The sequence below is a fragment of the Rhinolophus hipposideros genome (genome assembly GCF_964194185.1).
Source record: "Rhinolophus hipposideros genome assembly, chromosome: 25".
In the NCBI taxonomy this organism is placed as follows: Eukaryota; Metazoa; Chordata; class Mammalia; order Chiroptera; family Rhinolophidae; genus Rhinolophus; species Rhinolophus hipposideros.
Window position 1 is genome coordinate 7,565,858 of NC_138071.1, and position 18,554 is coordinate 7,584,411.

At 37.0% G+C, this 18,554-nt stretch overlaps 1 protein-coding gene across 10 annotated transcripts in view; it reads right to left on the reverse strand.

The window, feature by feature from the left end:
* TSPAN12 (tetraspanin 12) overlaps positions 1-18,554 on the reverse strand; it is a 101,251-nt gene that overhangs the window by 24,345 nt on the left and 58,352 nt on the right. For 7 of the 10 annotated variants that reach the window (XM_081038237.1, XM_081038236.1, XM_081038234.1 and 4 more), the window contains 2 exons: positions 7,002-7,076; positions 1,246-1,353 (listed from right to left, as the gene is read on the reverse strand). In XM_081038237.1, the coding sequence (XP_080894363.1) occupies positions 1,246-1,353; positions 7,002-7,076 (183 nt within the window). The remainder of the gene's footprint in view (positions 1-1,245; positions 1,354-7,001; positions 7,077-18,554) is intronic. The other 3 variants (XM_081038242.1, XM_081038240.1, XM_081038235.1) reach the window with 1 other exon arrangement.

Genomic DNA, 18,554 nt, shown 5'->3' on the forward strand with positions numbered 1-18,554 from the left:
TAGGAAAAAAAAAAACAACTTGCTTTGTGTTTTAACCTGGATTGTCATGGTCTACATGACAAATCCCAGAAAATAAAGAGTAGTAAGCAGCTTCTACCCAGAGCCGTAGCTGAACACAGCATTCTATAAATTTCCTAATGTGTTACTTATTTTCCCTCATGTTGTTTTTAGTACAAATGAACAGTAAACAAACAAAGTCAGGAAGAATTTAAATAAACAGGAAATCTGTGTGACAATGATAATTTTCACCATCTCAACAACTCTAACACAAAGGGCCAGATTTGGAGATTATTCTGGACTTGAACCTCGGCCAGTATTCAAGACAGAGTAACTGAGCAGACAGCTGGATGTCCATCATGTAAGACACTGACTCTCAAATGCTTCGTGACCCAGCTCTAAATAAAATGAAAGGAAACGGATATATGTGGTCATCTGAAAATGTCATTCCAATCACAAGGAAACCGCTTGGGAGAAAAGCTTGGTTTGAAGCAAGATCTATGACTAACTTCCAGTCACCAGATTTTAAACACCTAAATATAGTCCCCATTTGAGAAGATGATTGGGTTTAGTGCTATGTGGAAGTTAGGTAAGAAAAACTAAAATCACCTATACTTTGTAATGTTTCTGTTAATAACCACAGGTTAAATGAGATCAAAATCATCTCATTCAATCTTCTCAAGAACTCAACAAGGTAGGTATTTCATTATCCCCATTTTACAGGTGAGGAGACTAAGGCTTAAGGAAGTTAAGTAAATTATAAAAGCTGATGAAACCATTAACGGCAATCAGGATTTGAACCACGGTCTTGATGACTAGAATGTTGATGTCTTTCATGAAACATTGACTCCTAATTCTCAAATGAGCATGATCATTTAAAAAATGTTCAATGATGCTTAAAATACAGGTAAGCCGTGAAAAATTATCTATTCAAACAGAACTTGGATATTTATTGAGCAAGTCTCAGAAAAAGAAAATCTGACAGTAGTTTAGTAAAAAGGATTTTAAGGAATTCTAAACTCTATGTGAAGTGTGTGGAATGAAGAGACAATGGCGGTGTCCCTGGAAAGAACGGCAGAGCCTGCAGTTCCTGAAGGCTTTCTCGGCAAAGAATTACACCAATGGTAACTGAATCACAGGCTTCACTTTTCAGCACAGAGAAAGCGACCAAAGCCAAAGCTTTGAACATTTGTTTTGAAAGTGTGCCATTTATTTCATACCCTCTACCTCATAAATTGTAGCATTTACCTCTCTCTGAAAAAAATTCCAAGCGTGAGTAAGCCATCGGTATCTAGGTAAGCCATAATTTGTCATTCTGGCCTTCAAGGTGATCATGTCTGACCATTGTACTGGTACCTGGAGATAAAAAGCAAAATGTCAACAACTGTAATACACAAAGACACCCACCCAGACACACCTACATTCACAAATCCACAAACGAAATCACTCACAGTCTTGTACACATACTTGACAAATACTGTTTTAAATTTATATATGGCGCCTAAGTTAACTCAGAGTTACCAAATACTTATTTAACAATCTCCACATGTTGATGTTTGTACTAAATGCCGAGGTACTTGATGTTAAGCAAAATAATGCACTATCAAGTGTGTTATATGCCAATATCAAGTTCAAGGGAATCACAAAACAAGTAAACAAGTACCCTACAGATAGACCAGAAGCTCCTCATAATGAATGATGGCTGCTGGGAAATGACCTTTGCTTTGACTTTATAAAGTTGTTGTTCTTTGAAATGACTGCAGATTATGGTAGTACTAAATACAGGGAGAAGAATTAAGAAGAGAAAAAGTTCAGCTCAGGTCAAGCCTCACTCTGGAATAAGTTTGTAAACACCTTTTCAAAAATTGGATTTCAGAGGCATACAGGATTTTTAGAAATATTCCCACATTAAAGGATGTTTTGTGTTTCTATTCTCAAGTCACCTAGCTCCGTGTCCCTTAACAGAGGGTTTAATCATGACAGAGCTTCAGGTACACAACACAACAGCTAGCCAGCACATTGAGTCAGGACATCACTCTGTTTTTTCTACAGTGCTGCAGGAGAAAATGAGGCATCAAACCCTAGGCTCACCACACATGCACTCTTGGGAACCTGGATAGACATCCACATCTGATGTATGGAGAAACATGGACCAGGCTTAAACGAGCAAGCTTGATACAAACTCAAGAATTAGAGTATTTGGAAATCTGATTTGAAAACACAGTAATATCAACAGGACTACTTTAAAAATTCCTGAGCACAGAAATTCTTCATTTTTTTACCTTTGTTAATTTTCATTACTTGGAAATGCACAATACAAAAGAAAACACTCCAACACGTGGGCACACAACTTTTTTCCCTAAATAATGGGCTAACTGGGCATTGTTCCTTCAACAAAGTTCAAGGCACTAACCAAAGTTCAAACTACTCACTTTAAATTATTAATATCTCATATACTCTCAAACATAAAATAAGTTAAAGTGAAATAAATTCTCTAGATATTTATAATCTGAAACAATATTATTGACAGGTTTTTTTTGAGATAAGTAATAATAAATAGGAGGTGACTACGTGTAAACAGCAGAAATAACAGGGAAACAGACTGTCTGATGTCAAATCTCTTGATCTGGTTATTAGAACGGTCTTATTTTTTATTTTATTTTCCAAAATAAATACAAGTTGTTTCCCCCTTGTGACTATGATCGATCCAAGACTGAGGTTCTGGCACAAAATGCTGTGACCTGGCCATGAAGGAGAACACATTTATTGGCTCCTTGCAGGGAACAGCTCGGAGCACAAAGCCCATTCTATGCAAAGGCTGAGTTCTGCAAAACTTGGCAGCTAATAAACTTTAATGGCACTTTTCACTCACACTGCCATTAGTACAAAAGCCATTAAAAAACAAAACAAAATAAAACAAAGAAACCTGACACACTTTTTTCAAAGGGACTATTTTCCACATTTTACTTTTCAACAGCCCTTGCTCTATCCTGGTGACTTAATGCAGAAGATTTCCACACACGAAAGAGTGATGTATGCCCTCACCTAAAATGGCAATATGCACACATCTAGTACCACTGGGATACTGAGAAAATGTTTGTAGATGGCTCCTTAACAGAATAGAATAAAGTATCTTAACAAGGATGAATTCCTCTCAGTTACCTCAAGTTTCTTAGAATTATATTAGAATCAAAACATTTCCATTCAAATACTTTAAATTAATTCATTTCAAACTTGTTTTAATTTAAGAGATTTATCAAATATTAGTAGGACTTAAACACCATACGAACCATTTTTAAAATCCACAGATAGTAAACTCATTTCTAAAAAAAGCTTTTAATTAAAAGAATACAACCCAAAGCTGAGGTGAAAGGATCAAGAATTAATTACACGATTTATTATCTATTGCTTGAATGTCAAGGAGATACATGTATTTCTAAGAAACAGAAAAAAAATAAAAAGACCACCTCTTTACAAATAAAACACAGAAATGGAGTCCCTGGAAAAAACTAATTTTTCACTCCCCTAAATATACAAAATTTCTAGGACATAGAGAGAAAATATGATTCTCAAAGATGGCAAGAGCACTCTTATTTTAATAGGAAATTTAGTTTTTTTTTTTTTTTTTATAGTTTTATTTTATTTTATTTTTACATCCCTCACACCGTGAACCCCCCTCCCCCCATCCACCACCACCCCGACCTCACACCGAGCCATCACATTATACACATAAAATTATAGTTGGCATTCATTAATGTCCAGTCTCTGGTGTACAATGCCATGACCAGGCATCCACAGCATCCCTGAGGTGGTCTCCCAAACAGGACACATGTCCATCGGACACCCAACAAAATCCCCAAACACTATTGAATAAGTTCCCCAAAGTAATTCTCAAAAAAACCCTGAGGCCATCCTGTGGTCACCAGCCGCCCCCAATCCCTTCACCCTTCCCCCCATCCCTAACCCCCTCCCCCCCGCCCATCTAACAACTCTCGGTTTTTTGTGTCCCCAAAACTGTTTCTGATTAGTTCATACACATATTCTTTTCTTTAGATTCCGCATATAAGTGAGATCATATGGCACTTGTCTTTCTCTTTCTGACTTATTTCACTTAACATAATGTTCTCTAGATCCATCCATGTTGTTGCAAATGATAAGATTTCTTTTTTCTTTATGGCTGCGTAGTACTCCATTGTATAAATGTACCACAGCTTCTTAATCCAGTCATCGACCGATGGGCATTTCGGTTGTTTCCATATCTTGGCTATTGTGTAAAGTGCTGCAATAAACATAGGAGTGCATACAGATTTTTGAATTGGAGTTCTGGATTTCTCCGGGTAGATGCCTAGGAGTGGAATTATTGGATCATAGGGTAGTTCTATCTTCAGATTCCTGAGATACCTCCATACTGTTTTCCATAGTGGCTCCACCAATCTGCAATCCCACCAACAGTGCACAAGCGTTCCCTTTTCTCCACATCCGCGCCAGCATTTGTTGTTTGTTGATTTATTGATGATAGCCATTTTGACTGGGGTGAGGTGGTATCTCATTGTGGTTTTTATTTGCATTTCTCTGATGGTTAGTGAGGTTGAGCATTTCTTCATATGTCTTCTTGCCTTCTGTATGTCCTTTTTAGAAAAATGTCTCCTCAAGTTCTCTGCCCATTTTTTAATTGGGTTGTTTGTTTTTTTGGAGTTGAGTTGAGTAAGTTTTTTATAGATTTGTGATATTAATCCCTTATCAGATATATCATTGGCAAATATCTTTTCCCATTCAGTAGGATCCCTTTTTGTTTTATTGATGGTTTCCTTTGCTGTGAAAAAACTTTTTAGTTTGATGTAATCCCACATGTTTATTTTTTCTCTTACTTCCCTCGCGTGAGGGGATATATCAGTGAAAATCTTACTCCGGGTAATGTCCATGAAGTTTCTTCCTATATTTTCTTCAAGATATTTTATGGTTTCAGATCTTATCTTTAAGTCTTTAAGCCATTTTGAATTTATTTTTGTATATGGTGTAAGGAGGTGGTCCAGCTTCATTTTCTTGCATGTATCTCTCCAGGCTTCCCAACAGCACTTATTGAGGAAATTTAGTTTTGAAGAAAGTTCTTACATTCATATTAAATTGGTTAGATTCTGCCCTGACTTTTCAACTTTTTTTTTTTTTTTTTTTTTTAGATTTTACTGAGGAAGGGGAACAGGACTTCATTGGGGAACAGTGTGTACTTCCGGGACTTTTTTCCAAGTGAAGTTGTCCTTTCAATCTTAGTTGTGGAGGGTGCCGTTCAGCTTCAAGTTGTTGTCCTTTCAGTCTTAGTTGTGGTGGGCGCAGCTCAGCCCCAGGTCCAGTTGCTGTTGTTAGTTGAACTGGGCGCAGCCCACCGTCCCTTGTGGGACCAATCTTGTGGTTGAGAGGACACACTCCAACCAACTGACTCATCCGGGAGCTCAGCGGCAGCTCAGCTGAAGGTGCCGTGTTCAATCTTAGTTGCAGGAGGCGCAGCCCACGATCCCTTATGGGACTCAAGGAATTGAACTGGCTACCTTGTGGTTGAGAGCCCACTGGCCGATGTGGGAATTGAACCGGCAGCCTTTGGAGTTAGGATCACGGAGCTCCAACCACCTGAGCCACCGGGCCGGCCCTGACTTTTCACTTTTAATAGAGAAATAAACAACCATTAAGATTCTCTTCTAACTGAGAGTTATCATACCCGGGAAGCATACTCCTGGGCAACGCTTTAGAGGGCTTTTCACAAGGATTCAGATGTGTGGCAGTGCCAAAACACCGTTTACATATAAACTGGAGTATGCAGAGTACCCACTAGTCTGCAATTCCCACTCAGCATTCACAATGGTGTCACGCTACAGTGTCACAACGGTGTCACAACGGTAGCAGATTCACCCTCAAATCTTCAGTAACAGCGTTAGCCCCGTAAACAACTTCAATTTTCTTACACAGCTGCTGAAATGCCTCTCGGAAACAAATAGTACAAAATAATCTCCCTTTCTTCTTAAGAGCGCTTAGATTTTCAAAAGTTGAAGACTCACTGGGGGAATCTGTCACCAATGCAAATGCTCAGGCCTTCTGCCCCTCCTTCCTCTGCCTTCCTTCTACTCTGATTTAGCAGATCTGGCCTAGGGCCCCATCATGCACATTTTTAAGACTGTGACTCCTGCTGGAGACAATCTGAGGACTATAGGTTGAAAAGCATCACCTTCCTGAAACAGAATTACTCTGCAATGCTTACAGGGTGAAATCTCGCCTGCCACCAGGAAAACGGCCAGCAATCCAGACACGCAAAGGTGTTGGACCTCAGGGTGATATATTAGGTTGGTGCAAAAGTAATGGCGGTTTTTGCAACTATTGTTAACCTTTTAAACCACCTACTTTTGCACCAACCTAATAAATGCACCAATTTTCACCAATGTAGTGAACAAACATTAACTAAGCAATAATGTCCAATGCAAGCAAGGGTGGCGTGCAAGTGGTAAACCAAACAGGACTGCTACAGTCTTAAGATTGAGAAACTCTTATCCTCGTCCATTCTAACATACCTATATAAAAGTTGTTCCAGTGGTTTCAATTACTAAAATAAAAAACAACAAAAAGCTAAGAGCTGTTTTCCATGTAGCTAAACGTCAAACTGTGAGTGTTTCTAGACTGGGGTAAACACACAACAACCCTTCAAATAACTTCTTAAAGTGGAAGGTGGTGTAGATTGCTGCAAACAGGAGATGCATGCTTCTGAGTCACGGGCGTGGAATTAAAGACATATACTGTAGTGCATCAAAGGAAATATTATTACACCTTATGGCTTGGAACTATGCTTTAGACACAAAAAAATAAAATGTTGCTTTTCAGAAGTATTGGGACTGTACACTGTTATCCCATGACATAAACATTCCAATTAATAATCGTGTGCCTAAATTACTCCAAAGTATCTCATTTATAAGGCTGAACTGGATATTGTTTCCTATTGTGCTTATATTCCATTTTGAACTCACCATAATTTCCTGCTCATATGTCCAAACACCACAAGCCAGTTCTACACAGAAAATGACAAGCAAACTTCCAAAGTACTGTAGAAAAACAGAAAATCAATGCTGTTAGAATACAATCAAAGTAAAATATGGTCATCAGAGACAAGCTAAATCTTATTCAGCATTGTTTATCCAAGACAAGAAAACAGGCACAAATTCGGGAAGCTCCATCAAGAGTAGATGGAGAAATTTCAGCAGATTTAGAGACATCTGCAGACAACATTCAATACTCACCTAAGTGGGCCATTTGAATACCGTGTTCCCCCGAAAATAAGACCTACCCAGACAATCAGCTCTAACGCGTCTTTTGAAGCAAAAATTAATATAAAACTCAGTATTATATTATATTATATTATATTATATTATATTATATTATATTATATTATATTGACTCGGCCTTATAGTAAAATAAGACCGGTCTTATATTAATTTTTGCTCCAAAAGACGCATTACAGCTGATTATCCGGCTAGGTCTTATTTTTCAGGAAAACACAGTAGTACACTGTTTATCAAATAATTTCATAATTAATTCACTCAAAAACACTGTGAAATGAACAGGACTATCTCATTTTACAAATGAGAAAATAATACAAAAAGTAGATAATGTGACGTGTTCAGGAAGGCACATAGTAAATTTTGGAGGACTAGACCATCGCGGCCTAGTTCTTTATGCTATAACTTGCCACCTCTCCAGTTCTGCAGATAACTTTACAGAAGTGAGTAGTAAATGTGTGAGCAAGAATGGGCTCTCTGAAAGTTCTCTTTACTAATTCCAACAGATAGAAAGTAATGTCCCTGCTGTCAGGAATCTTCCACTCCATCTATGGCGAAGTCAGGATGGAGGGGCGCAGGAGGGATGATTATTGATTATTCCCCTTCGCTGGAATGACAGCTCCACTGAGCGTAAGGACTTGACTATGTTGCTCATCACAAAGCAAAATAGGTGCTCAATGAATATGTGTTACATGAAAGAAATAATGAAAACAAAGCAGAGCGACATGATAGTAAGGGGCTGGGAACATCCTTGGACCGGGTGATCAGGAAAGGCCTCTTGATGAAGGGATTTTTAAGAGGCGTCAGCAACCACAAGGAGAAGGTGATGCTGGGAAGATCTGTGGGAAAGCAATCCAGGAAGAGGAAATATCAAGAGCAAGGCCATCTTTCAGTGTGAGCTAGTCAGTGAAGAACTCGGTTAACTGGAGCACAGAGCGGGTGGAAGGGACTGGGGTGCAAGTAGATGACATTGACAGGTACAAAGAGCCAGATCCCCATGGGCTGTTTTGTGAAATCTGACCTGTAGAAAAGTAAGGGTGTGATCAGAGCAGCTAAGCAGAAGATTGGTGAACTAGGATGGTAACAGGAAAATGGGAAGAAAATGGATTGACTTTGGATTATGAGCCATCAAGACTTGAATGTTGAGTTTCTCTGCTCATACTTTTTGCCAAGCAAAGGGTAGGGGGAAATAAAAGATACAGAAACTCTGGTTTTCTACAGCCATGGTGTATCGCTTGTGGTTTAAAAATAGAAATCACTACTCTTAGTTTTAATTTGCTTCTTTCATATAAAAAATAAAGAATAATCACTGTATCATCTCTTAGACAATAATGTGGCTTAAATATAATAATTGGTTCAAAAGATAAAGTAGTATTTTCTTAAGGGGGGGTCCCATTGTACAAGCACTTGTATTTTCAGCACATGTAATACTCACAGTCAGGTTCAATCCTCTCAGGCCATTTCCAAGTGTTGCCTTACTTACAGATTTTAGCCTTAAAGTGATTATTACAAGAAATTTTGCGAAGACAGTTCTCCAAGTCAGTTTTTCTCCATACTTTCTTTAGTGCTTTACCTATGTGATTTCTAGACTCGAACAATACTGTATTAGCACTTTACATTACAAAGAGACCAACTGTTCAATAACTGTATGTTAGATCAATTTTCTTATCTTTGATAAGACCCTAGGAAAGAGTGAGACTCCAGAGAAAAATTACACTATAGGATACAGTAATCCCGCCATGGTTTCATTTCCTGCGGCTTTAGTTACTGGTGATCAACCGTGGTCTGGAAATATTAAATGGAAAATTCCAGAAATAAACAAGTCATAAGTTTTAAACCATGGGCCCTTCTGAGAAACGAGATGAAATCTGGAGCCGCCCCGCTCCCTCTTCCCCAGGACCTGAATCATCCCTTTGTCCAGGGTCTCCACGCTATGTACCTTCCCTGACCATTAGTCACTTAGCCGTCTCAGTTATCAGATCGATTCTTGCAGTATATCGCAGTGCTTGTGTTCCAGTAACCTTTATTTTACTTAATAATGGCCCCTAAACTTAGAGTAGCAATGCTGGCAATTCGGATATGCTACAAAGAAGCCATAAAGTGCTTCCTTTAGAGAAAAGGTGAAAGTTCTCAACTTAGTTATTGCTAATCTCTTCCTTTACCTGATTTATAAATTAAACTTTATCACAGGTATGTATGTATAGGAAAAAGCATAGTAGGTTTGGTACTGTCTGCGGTTTCAGGAATCCACTGGGGGGCTTGGGACATATCCCCCACGAATAGTGGGGACTACTCTAGTTTACATTTCTCAGATCGCTAACCTAAATTCTTTACAGTGAGCTAGTAAAACATAACTTAAGCATCTCCAGGGTTGCATATGTAAAGCATATATATCTAAAACAATCTCTCATTACAAATTCAAAACTGAGATCATCAATCGTGGGAGGGAGAGGGTAAGGTTCCTATGAGTTGGGAACTCTTTGACCCCTGGGAAAAACTCTAAAACGATTGTAACTTTCTGATTTCCAGTGTTCTCATTTGATGGAAGTTTTGTCATATAAAACAATTCCCCTGTTTTTATTCCATTTACACTCAGGGGCACAGATTTATTTGACCTTGAGAATGAAAATACAAGCTTCATCAATATTGTGAAACTTTCTTGGAACAAATTAAAATTAAAATTAAATTCAAATAAAATATTTATTTTTTTACAAATGACACTGCCCCTTCATGGTCAGCTATCTGCTTTGTTGTCATTGCATTAGACCCAAACATCCAAATCTTCTCCTTCCCAGGAAAATTTTAAATGTTAAACCCATCCTTAATATAATATACACAGATTAACCTTTTACAACTACATTTTCTTTTTCTGCGAGCTCTGAGTCCTTGATAAAATCATGCTCATATTGATTATTGCACAAAGAATTACTCTGCCACTATTTGGCTTAAAGGCCGGATCTGAGTGAGGCACCAATAAAACACAGTGTTAATCCATAGTTTCAATGGAACAAAACTAGCAAAGAATTAAGTGACAGCTCCCGCTGAGCTTTGTTATGGTCAGAAGTGTACACACATAGCACATTTCACCACAGATCTATCTGCTGTCCTCGACAGTATTGGAAGCGTGTATCTTGCAATGGCGTTGCCACGTGCCTCTCATGCTTCTTACTTTCCTAGTACACGTGGTTTGACAAGATGATCGGTACCGATCTAGTTTGTAGAGCAACTCTCTCCACTCTTCTTGAGTGCTATCCTACTACTGTGTTTCCCCGAAAATAAGACCTAGCCAGACAATTAGCTCTAATGCAGCTTTTGGAGCAAAAATTAATGTAAGACCCGGTATTATATTATATTGTATTACATATTACATTATGTTATGTTATATTATATATTATATTTTATATTGTATTATGCCGTGTCTTATAGTAAAATAAAATGGGGTCTTATGTTAATTTGTGCTCCAAAAGACGCATTAGAGCTGATTGTCCGGCCAGGTCTTATTTTCGGGAAAATACGGTAAAAGGATGGAAATAGCTCTGAATGTGGAGCCATAAAACTGAAGTTCAAACACAGCTCTGAAGCACTTTGGCAAAAGCATAAACTGCCCTGGTATCAGTGTGCTCATCTACATAACGAAGATAAAAATAAAGCCTCTTCACTGTTAATATAAGGTTGACTGGAGACATGGGAAATAGTTTGAACAATTGTAAATGCACCAAGCCTTATCCAAATGCTACTATGAACTCTATGTGAGATACAATCCAAAGCTGACTTGTCCTTTCCTCCCGAATGTAGGCTTCATTCCCTGCACTTTCCTCCTTCTCAGTGTTTTATCTCTTGTTCTTTACCATTTGACTTTTTTTTCTTCTGTCTGTGTATCAGGGTTTCCCTGTCTGCTGTACATCATTCCTCGGAGGCTTCAGGTTTTAAACCAGTGGCTGCCTCACCGCAATCACACTTAACTGCCAGACCATCGGTTCTGAGGAGCAGGGATCTTGTTCTTAAACATTATTGCATCCCCAGTGCCCAAGTGGTACCCATCACACAGCAGGTGGCCGATAAATGTTGGTGGAAATAGTGATCAGCTCACCAACTGAAGAAAAAAACAATTTCAGATTTCCCTGAGTTTCTCTGAACCCTGAGTTTCTTATTATCATTTGACTCCCTTTGATTTCTGCTTACACGTTTCTATTTTAAATATTGCCTCTCTGTTTTATGATGTGTCTTTTTTGTGGACTATACTATGATAATTTAGTGTGTCTTTAAACATTTAAGACAATTTACATAGCTAAAGAAAAGGAACAGACTCTCCCCATCTTTCCTGAGTTACTATCAACTACACATTTTAAACAAATGAAGACTGGAAAAAGGGTGTGTTTATACAAGGAAATTAGTATGTAATTATTTGCATTACAAGCTATTTTATTTGCTTCAAAATTATTCAATACAGAGTTCCTTAGAATAAATTCTTCTGCTGTACTTAAATTAAAATGTGCATTCTATAAATAAGTTTTATCCCTACACACGTTCTTGAAAAAAAATTCATCAAACAAAGCAAGCTGATAATAGGACACATCCTCAAAATGATGCAATTAATTAGTGATTTTTTTTTTCCACCAAATCTCTCAAGCTGAGAATAATTACCTTTAGTTAAAAAAAAAAATGGGTTAGACAACAGAAGATTAGATCAAACAGTGTAGGTGAAATTGCTCTGCTGACAATTTTTTTTAACTATACAAATAGAAGAACATGGGCTCTGAAATAAAATAGACCTGGCTTCAGATTCTGGTTGTTACATACCCATTAAATAACTTTGAACAAACTTCTAAGCCTCAGTTTCCATATTTCCAAAACGAGGATGTTAAAATTACCTTGCAGTATTGTGCAAAGGAGTCATCAGGTACAGTGTGGTCTCCTAGTAAGTACCCACAGGGTAGCAATTTGTAACCATATCAGAGTATCTGTTAGAATACAGCCTCCATGAGGACAAGAGGTAGCATTACGTTTCAAATACTTAATATACTGCCTGGCATACAGCATGTACTCAATGCATATTCCTTAAGTAGATGTAACTCTGATTGGAGGATGATGGTGAGTAAAACTATTTATCTCCTCCTAAATCTATCAGTGTCACACCCACTAAAGGATATCTAATCCTACAAGCAAAATCCCTGTCCAGTGCTAATATAGCTGGTATTTTTCAAAACATCTTTATTTGGAAACTAAAGCAGGAAGGGTGTGGAGGGTGGGGAATCTAATTTCTTTTTTAAAAAATACTGAAATCAATTCATCTGTTATTTTAAACTAAGGTTGACCACAGAATAGCAAGAACGGCATAGGTTACCAGTCCCTGTGTCCACTGGAAGTATTTGAGGAGGAAGGGAGGGGCATGAAATCCCACTTTCCTGTAGAAGCCCCTGGTGACTTGTAGGTAGATGTGTCCCCCAATAGAAATAAATGGAATTTATTCCCCCTATTAAATCTTTCATCTCATTATATGTGTACAGACAAAATAATAAAATTTCAAGGAGGTCCTTTCTTAAAGAAACATTTATTTATAAAAATGACCTGGTTCCCTGACACCCGCAGGATTCTCCCTTAAATAAAGCAGACTAAACACATGCCTTTATCCCTTCTCCTTCTTGAAATTTCACTAAAACATCAATAAAGGGATATTTTAAAATGTATAAAAACCATAGATAAAAGAAAAAGAAGAAGAGACAACAGCAAGTATATTTTGGAAGATGCAAAAAAGATAGAAGAGTGGCAAATCTTTCAGCAGTGCTTCAAATATTTAACCAGTAGCGGGGCAAGTTGAGAACAACCTGATTGACATTACAAAGACCCGAAAATGTTCAGGTATTGGCGGCCCCAGATACTTCTGGAAGTGGATGGAGGTAGGTCTAAAAGAAGGATGACTTATTGTAAACCTGTTTAGGAAGAAGTCAGAACCCTCAGGTCCCTTGTCCATACTATTAGCTAGGGGACTACTCACCCCCACCAATATAGAAGTTGAGAGGTGGGTGGTTATTCTGTGGAAACAGTAAAACAGAGTGTCAGGACTGCGGGACAGCAGGTACAGTAGAGGATAAAGTACAGTACTGGAAACAGAATTAAAGTTCACATTTACATACCTTTTCCACAAAGATTTAAAGCTCAAATCAAACCAAAACAACACTGGATACTGGAAGCTAGAGGATAGTAGAAGAGATTCTTCAAATTTCTAAGGAAAAAATGATTTCTAACCTTTAATTCTATAGCCAGCAATATTAACATGTAAGGGTATACACATAAAGCCATTTTTAAGCATACAGGCTTTTAAAAAAATCTATCTCCTATATTTGCTTTTTCAGTAAACTTGGAAGATGTCTCCCTAAAATGAGACTAAAGACAGGAGGACAATGACTTGGATTCCAGGAAACAAGGAATCTAAACCAAGAGGGAGGCAAAGGAAATCCCAGAATGGTAGTAGAGGAAATGCCCACAATGGAAACAGCTTCAGCAGGTCTAGAACATTCTGAGAGCGAGAGTTCTTAAAAATGTCATGGATGGAATACTCAAAATATTTAAAAATGTAAAGAGAAAACCTACACTAGGGGTTGGGATGTTTAGAGTTGAATTAGACAGAAACACATAGAAACAAAGAGTTATTAATTCCAAGAAAAACAAAGCATTATTCCAGAAAGAAAAAGTAAACCCAGTACTTTACCTGGCCCAGCTGTGAATAGCATTTACATAATCATGATTGTGTAAACACTGACCTAACCAAAATTATGATACGTCCATGTTGAGGTGAGATAGGACATATGCATGGGCAGGGCAGGGGGGCAGGAGGGCAGGAAAGGGTGCCAGTTCTTCATCTTCCATAAGAAGTCCATGCATACTGCTCAAAATCAAGAACTAAAAGAATGAGAAGAGTTACGTAAATGTGTGATTTAGAGATATGGAAGTAAATTCCAAGGGAATTGGCTAAAAGGAAAATCAAGTCACTTTCTCTTAGGAGATGAAATGGTAGGGGTGAAAGACTATATTTTTTCATAATAAGCAATTATAAACCTTTTAGAATGAAATTCACTCTGTAAATTATGTGTATGAGGCACCCTGATAAAAGTAAAAACAAAATTAAAACAAACAATAGCCTCTTTGAAGCATTCACACCAAAGAGAAAAGAGTTGGTAGCTGAAGGTTTTTATATATTTGACATAGAAAAAGTCATTCGGAAATGGCTGAAAATTGTTAAGTAACCCAGTTATACTACATGGTTATTGGGAATAAAGAGGGTGGGAGCACTGGACATTTTATGCTCAGATACCATCATCCTTTTGCTAACTGTTCCATCAGTAGCACAAAATAGGAGTGCTCTAACAAAGTAAAAGTGTGTACTTAAATGTAACTTAGAGACCCCTCCCTGAGGTTTCTTTCACTAGACCCTGTTTTGAAACTTGGATCTCTCCTACAACACTGCACATTCAAACCACACATACAGTTTGCTCATATCAGTGTGAGACGGATTATTTTTCGGGATACTTCACTTCAGTCACAAAATTATGAAGCTAAGTATTCTGTGTTACTGGCAATTTCATTCAATGAGGGAGGCCTGGATTTAGTTTCTTTGCAGAAGAGCGAGATATGTTTATATATAATTAAGTATTATGACTATATAAAATTAAAAGTCTATAAAAAGATGTAAAAAAATCAAGCATACGTATATGTATATATGTGCATATGCAAATGTGTGTATGTAGGTGAATACATAAACAGGTAAGAATGCACAAATCATTTATTGTGCCAGAGATTGACATACAATGTACTCCTCAAAAGATATTACAAAAATATCATAACTTCTATTTTTTTAAAAAGGGAACATGGAGCTAGGCTCATTCATCCATGATGGAAAGACAAGAGAACACTTAAGTTTTTCAGAGCACAGGCTCAGGAGCCAAGTATCATGGAGTCACATTCCAGCTCTACCACTTCATAGTCGGACAAACCACTAACCTTTCTGGGAATAATAGTGCCAACCTCATAGTATAGCTGGGAAAATTTAATGAATGAATACATGAAAAGCACATATAGTAGTGGATGACACATAGTATGTATTATATTAGGGGAGCTGGTGGTGGTGTTAGCAATACTTCACAACACATCACCTGTAGACCCCCGACTTCTGGGCACACATGTGTGTAAGCACATGGTCACACATGTACACCCAAAACTTTTCTTGTCTTTGAACTAAGGAAGAATGACCTAAACCCCCTAAAATCCCATATTTGACCTTTTCCAATAGAAAAGAGAGACAGACAGAGAGACAGAGAGACTACCAATAATATCAAAAGTTTAAGGATGGCCCAAAAAATTCTTTCCTATTTTCTTTTACCTAATATAGCTAGTTAAAGGTGCAAATGCTGCTTTAATCGCTATGTCAACATCCTTGACAAATTATAACAACAATTCCATCTTCTTTTTATGTTTTTAACTTACATTAAGTCAGTCAGATCACCTTCTTTTAAAATTGATCATAAAATTAATTTTGTTCTTATTCATATTTTACAATTTGTATAATGAAGTATGGTGCCATGTAGCCAATGAGTATTTAATAGTTCATTAAATTGAAATGTAATATAAGTACTTATAAATGAAACTGATTTATTTTCTTTTTACATATTTACTTCTTAACTGTTAATAATGGATATTAATAAAATTTCTAAGAAAGTAATAATATTTTATTTTATATAAAATATTCCAAATAGTCTTCACTTTGGGGAAGATAGATTATTTTTAGATTTTCATTTCTAACTTTTATCAATTTAATGAAAACAAAAAAGCCAATCAATTTATTGAGTGCTTATTTTATGGAGAATATTCAACTCAATAAACAGTTGAGAAATATAGGAAAAGATACTTTTGATACTAAGAGCATTTCTATAGAACATACATTCTATTAATATAAAACTTATGATCATTCTATCCAGCTTTATAGAAAGAATACTATGAGATATATATCATCTAAAGGAAACAAAATACCCTACATCTAATCTACCACAGATAGACAAAGCAGTTATTTTCCAAACTGTTTTTTATATAAATATAAACTAGAAGCAAATTTATAATGTCTTCCTCGAACACTTTTACATAAGTTTCTCGGTGCAAGCAAGCAGATAATTAATCAAATGTCACAGAACCTCCTCAGTAAAAATACATTTCACTGAGAGAGAAATAAAAATTATAAACACTAAAAAAGTTATTTTAACCTACTACTCTCTTTATTTATAACTAAAAACTCAGATCATTATTTCATAAGTAACATTTAACCTATTTTGAAATCACAAAAGTCTGATTTGCTTATCTTGGAAAATTAATACAACCTGAGATTCACCTCCCCCAAATAAAAACTATTTCAAAATATAACATACTTTACTGGACATTTTAATATTTTAAAAACACGGTGCCTTTTGACTCCTATCTACATGCTACATAACCAACACTTTTAATAAACAAAACGTTTGATTAAAGGCCCGCATTCACTAAATGATAAATGATAAACTCCAGTCTCCCCCCTGTCAAATACTAAACTCTGCAAGCTTTCAGTGCTAAGTATGTCTATGTCAGTTATTTATTTTTCCTTTCCCGGTGATTGGAGGTTTAAAAATATTATATTACTTATAGTTAGTAAATAAAAGAATTCCAGTGCCAAATATTTGTACAAGATAATGGAACAGCTGACATTCTGTTAAGAATCCACTGGAACTAAACCACTAACAGTCCAAGAGCACTTGCTGCTTAAAACACACCCCCACATAAAGCCTCTGTTTCAGCCTCGTCTTGAAATGGTGCCATAGCAGACTTGGTACTTTCTGGAGGCCACTTATTCACCATGTTCTATGTCTACCCACAAATGTTTCAAAGGAAAGGCCACACTAAATATTCTTTCTTTTAAGAATCAAAAATGGAATGAGTTCAGTCTAATTTAGAAAAAGCTAGAACTACAAACCAGTTTTCAAAGAAACCAAGTCTTGTAACTCCTGAGCCCATTAGAAATTCAAGCTAAAGTGAGCAAGGGTTGGTACGCTGTGGTCCTTTGTTCATGCTTCTATTTGAATAAAGAAAAGAGTATCTTAATTTACTCCCCTTTTCAATTTTATGTACAGGAGTAATTGCTGAGCTAACTTCTGTATCAAAGATGTCAGGGAAATTCAAATTAGTATGTGTTTGCTTCATGTGCTGTTCAAACTTTTCACCAGAGAAATGTGTTATACAAGGATGTGAGAGACTTAGTCAAGGGCTCCAGGTTCCCAGGGTCAATGGTCTACATGGTAAAGCATTATGACTGAGGCGACAGAGTAGCTGGGTATTCTAGACAGGTCACCATGCGGACAGTTTCTGCTGCTTTGTAAGCTGGGTCTGCATGCTCAGCCCCATCTCAGAAGATGTACAGGCTGTTACTGGTCTTTAAAGAGGCTGTCTCGACCTATTCTTTAGGCATTCCTCAGAACGCAAGACAGGGATCCCAGAACCTGGACAGGAAAGTACCAATAGGAAGGAGCCTTAGAACCTGGACAGGAAAGTACCAATAGGAAGGAGCCAGAGAAATGTCCTAAGAAACACAGCCAAAGTAACACTAGACTCAGTTCTGATCCAGATCATGCCTCTTACTCCCACTCAGCCAATGTGGCCAGGTCCCTACCAAACACAAGGGACCTTTATGACAACACCTTTTACATGACAACAGGTGAGGCAATTGGCAATTTTAAAAAATGATGTTTTATTAGGTAGAAAGGGAACTTATACTTTACTATCTGCCAACAACTTTTGAATGTATCTATACCTATAGCCGTATGTTTATGAGAGTATCTTCTCCTAAACCGCATTCTTTTCATTGTTTTGCCCTTTTTTCAGACAAGATACACACTTGCACTGATTTGTGTATATGCTCCAGAATAACCACAAACCTATTAGTTAAGAGTATTCAAGGAAAACGTCTCTTTTAAATTGTTCATCTTTTTTTCTTTTCTTGATAAATCAGTTCAAGCAAAAACACTTTCTTCCTGAACCGAAAATGTATTTTCTTCCTTAAAAAGAAAAAAGTATAAGATCACAACTTGATTAACCATCATGCTTAATGTACAGGGAAAGAAAGCCATGCATTAACTTCTCACGGAAGTTGCCCAAACATCACCAATTCAGGCTAATTGACAGAAGAAACACGTTGAATTAAATAGGGTGAATTACAGAATGATTTTAAAG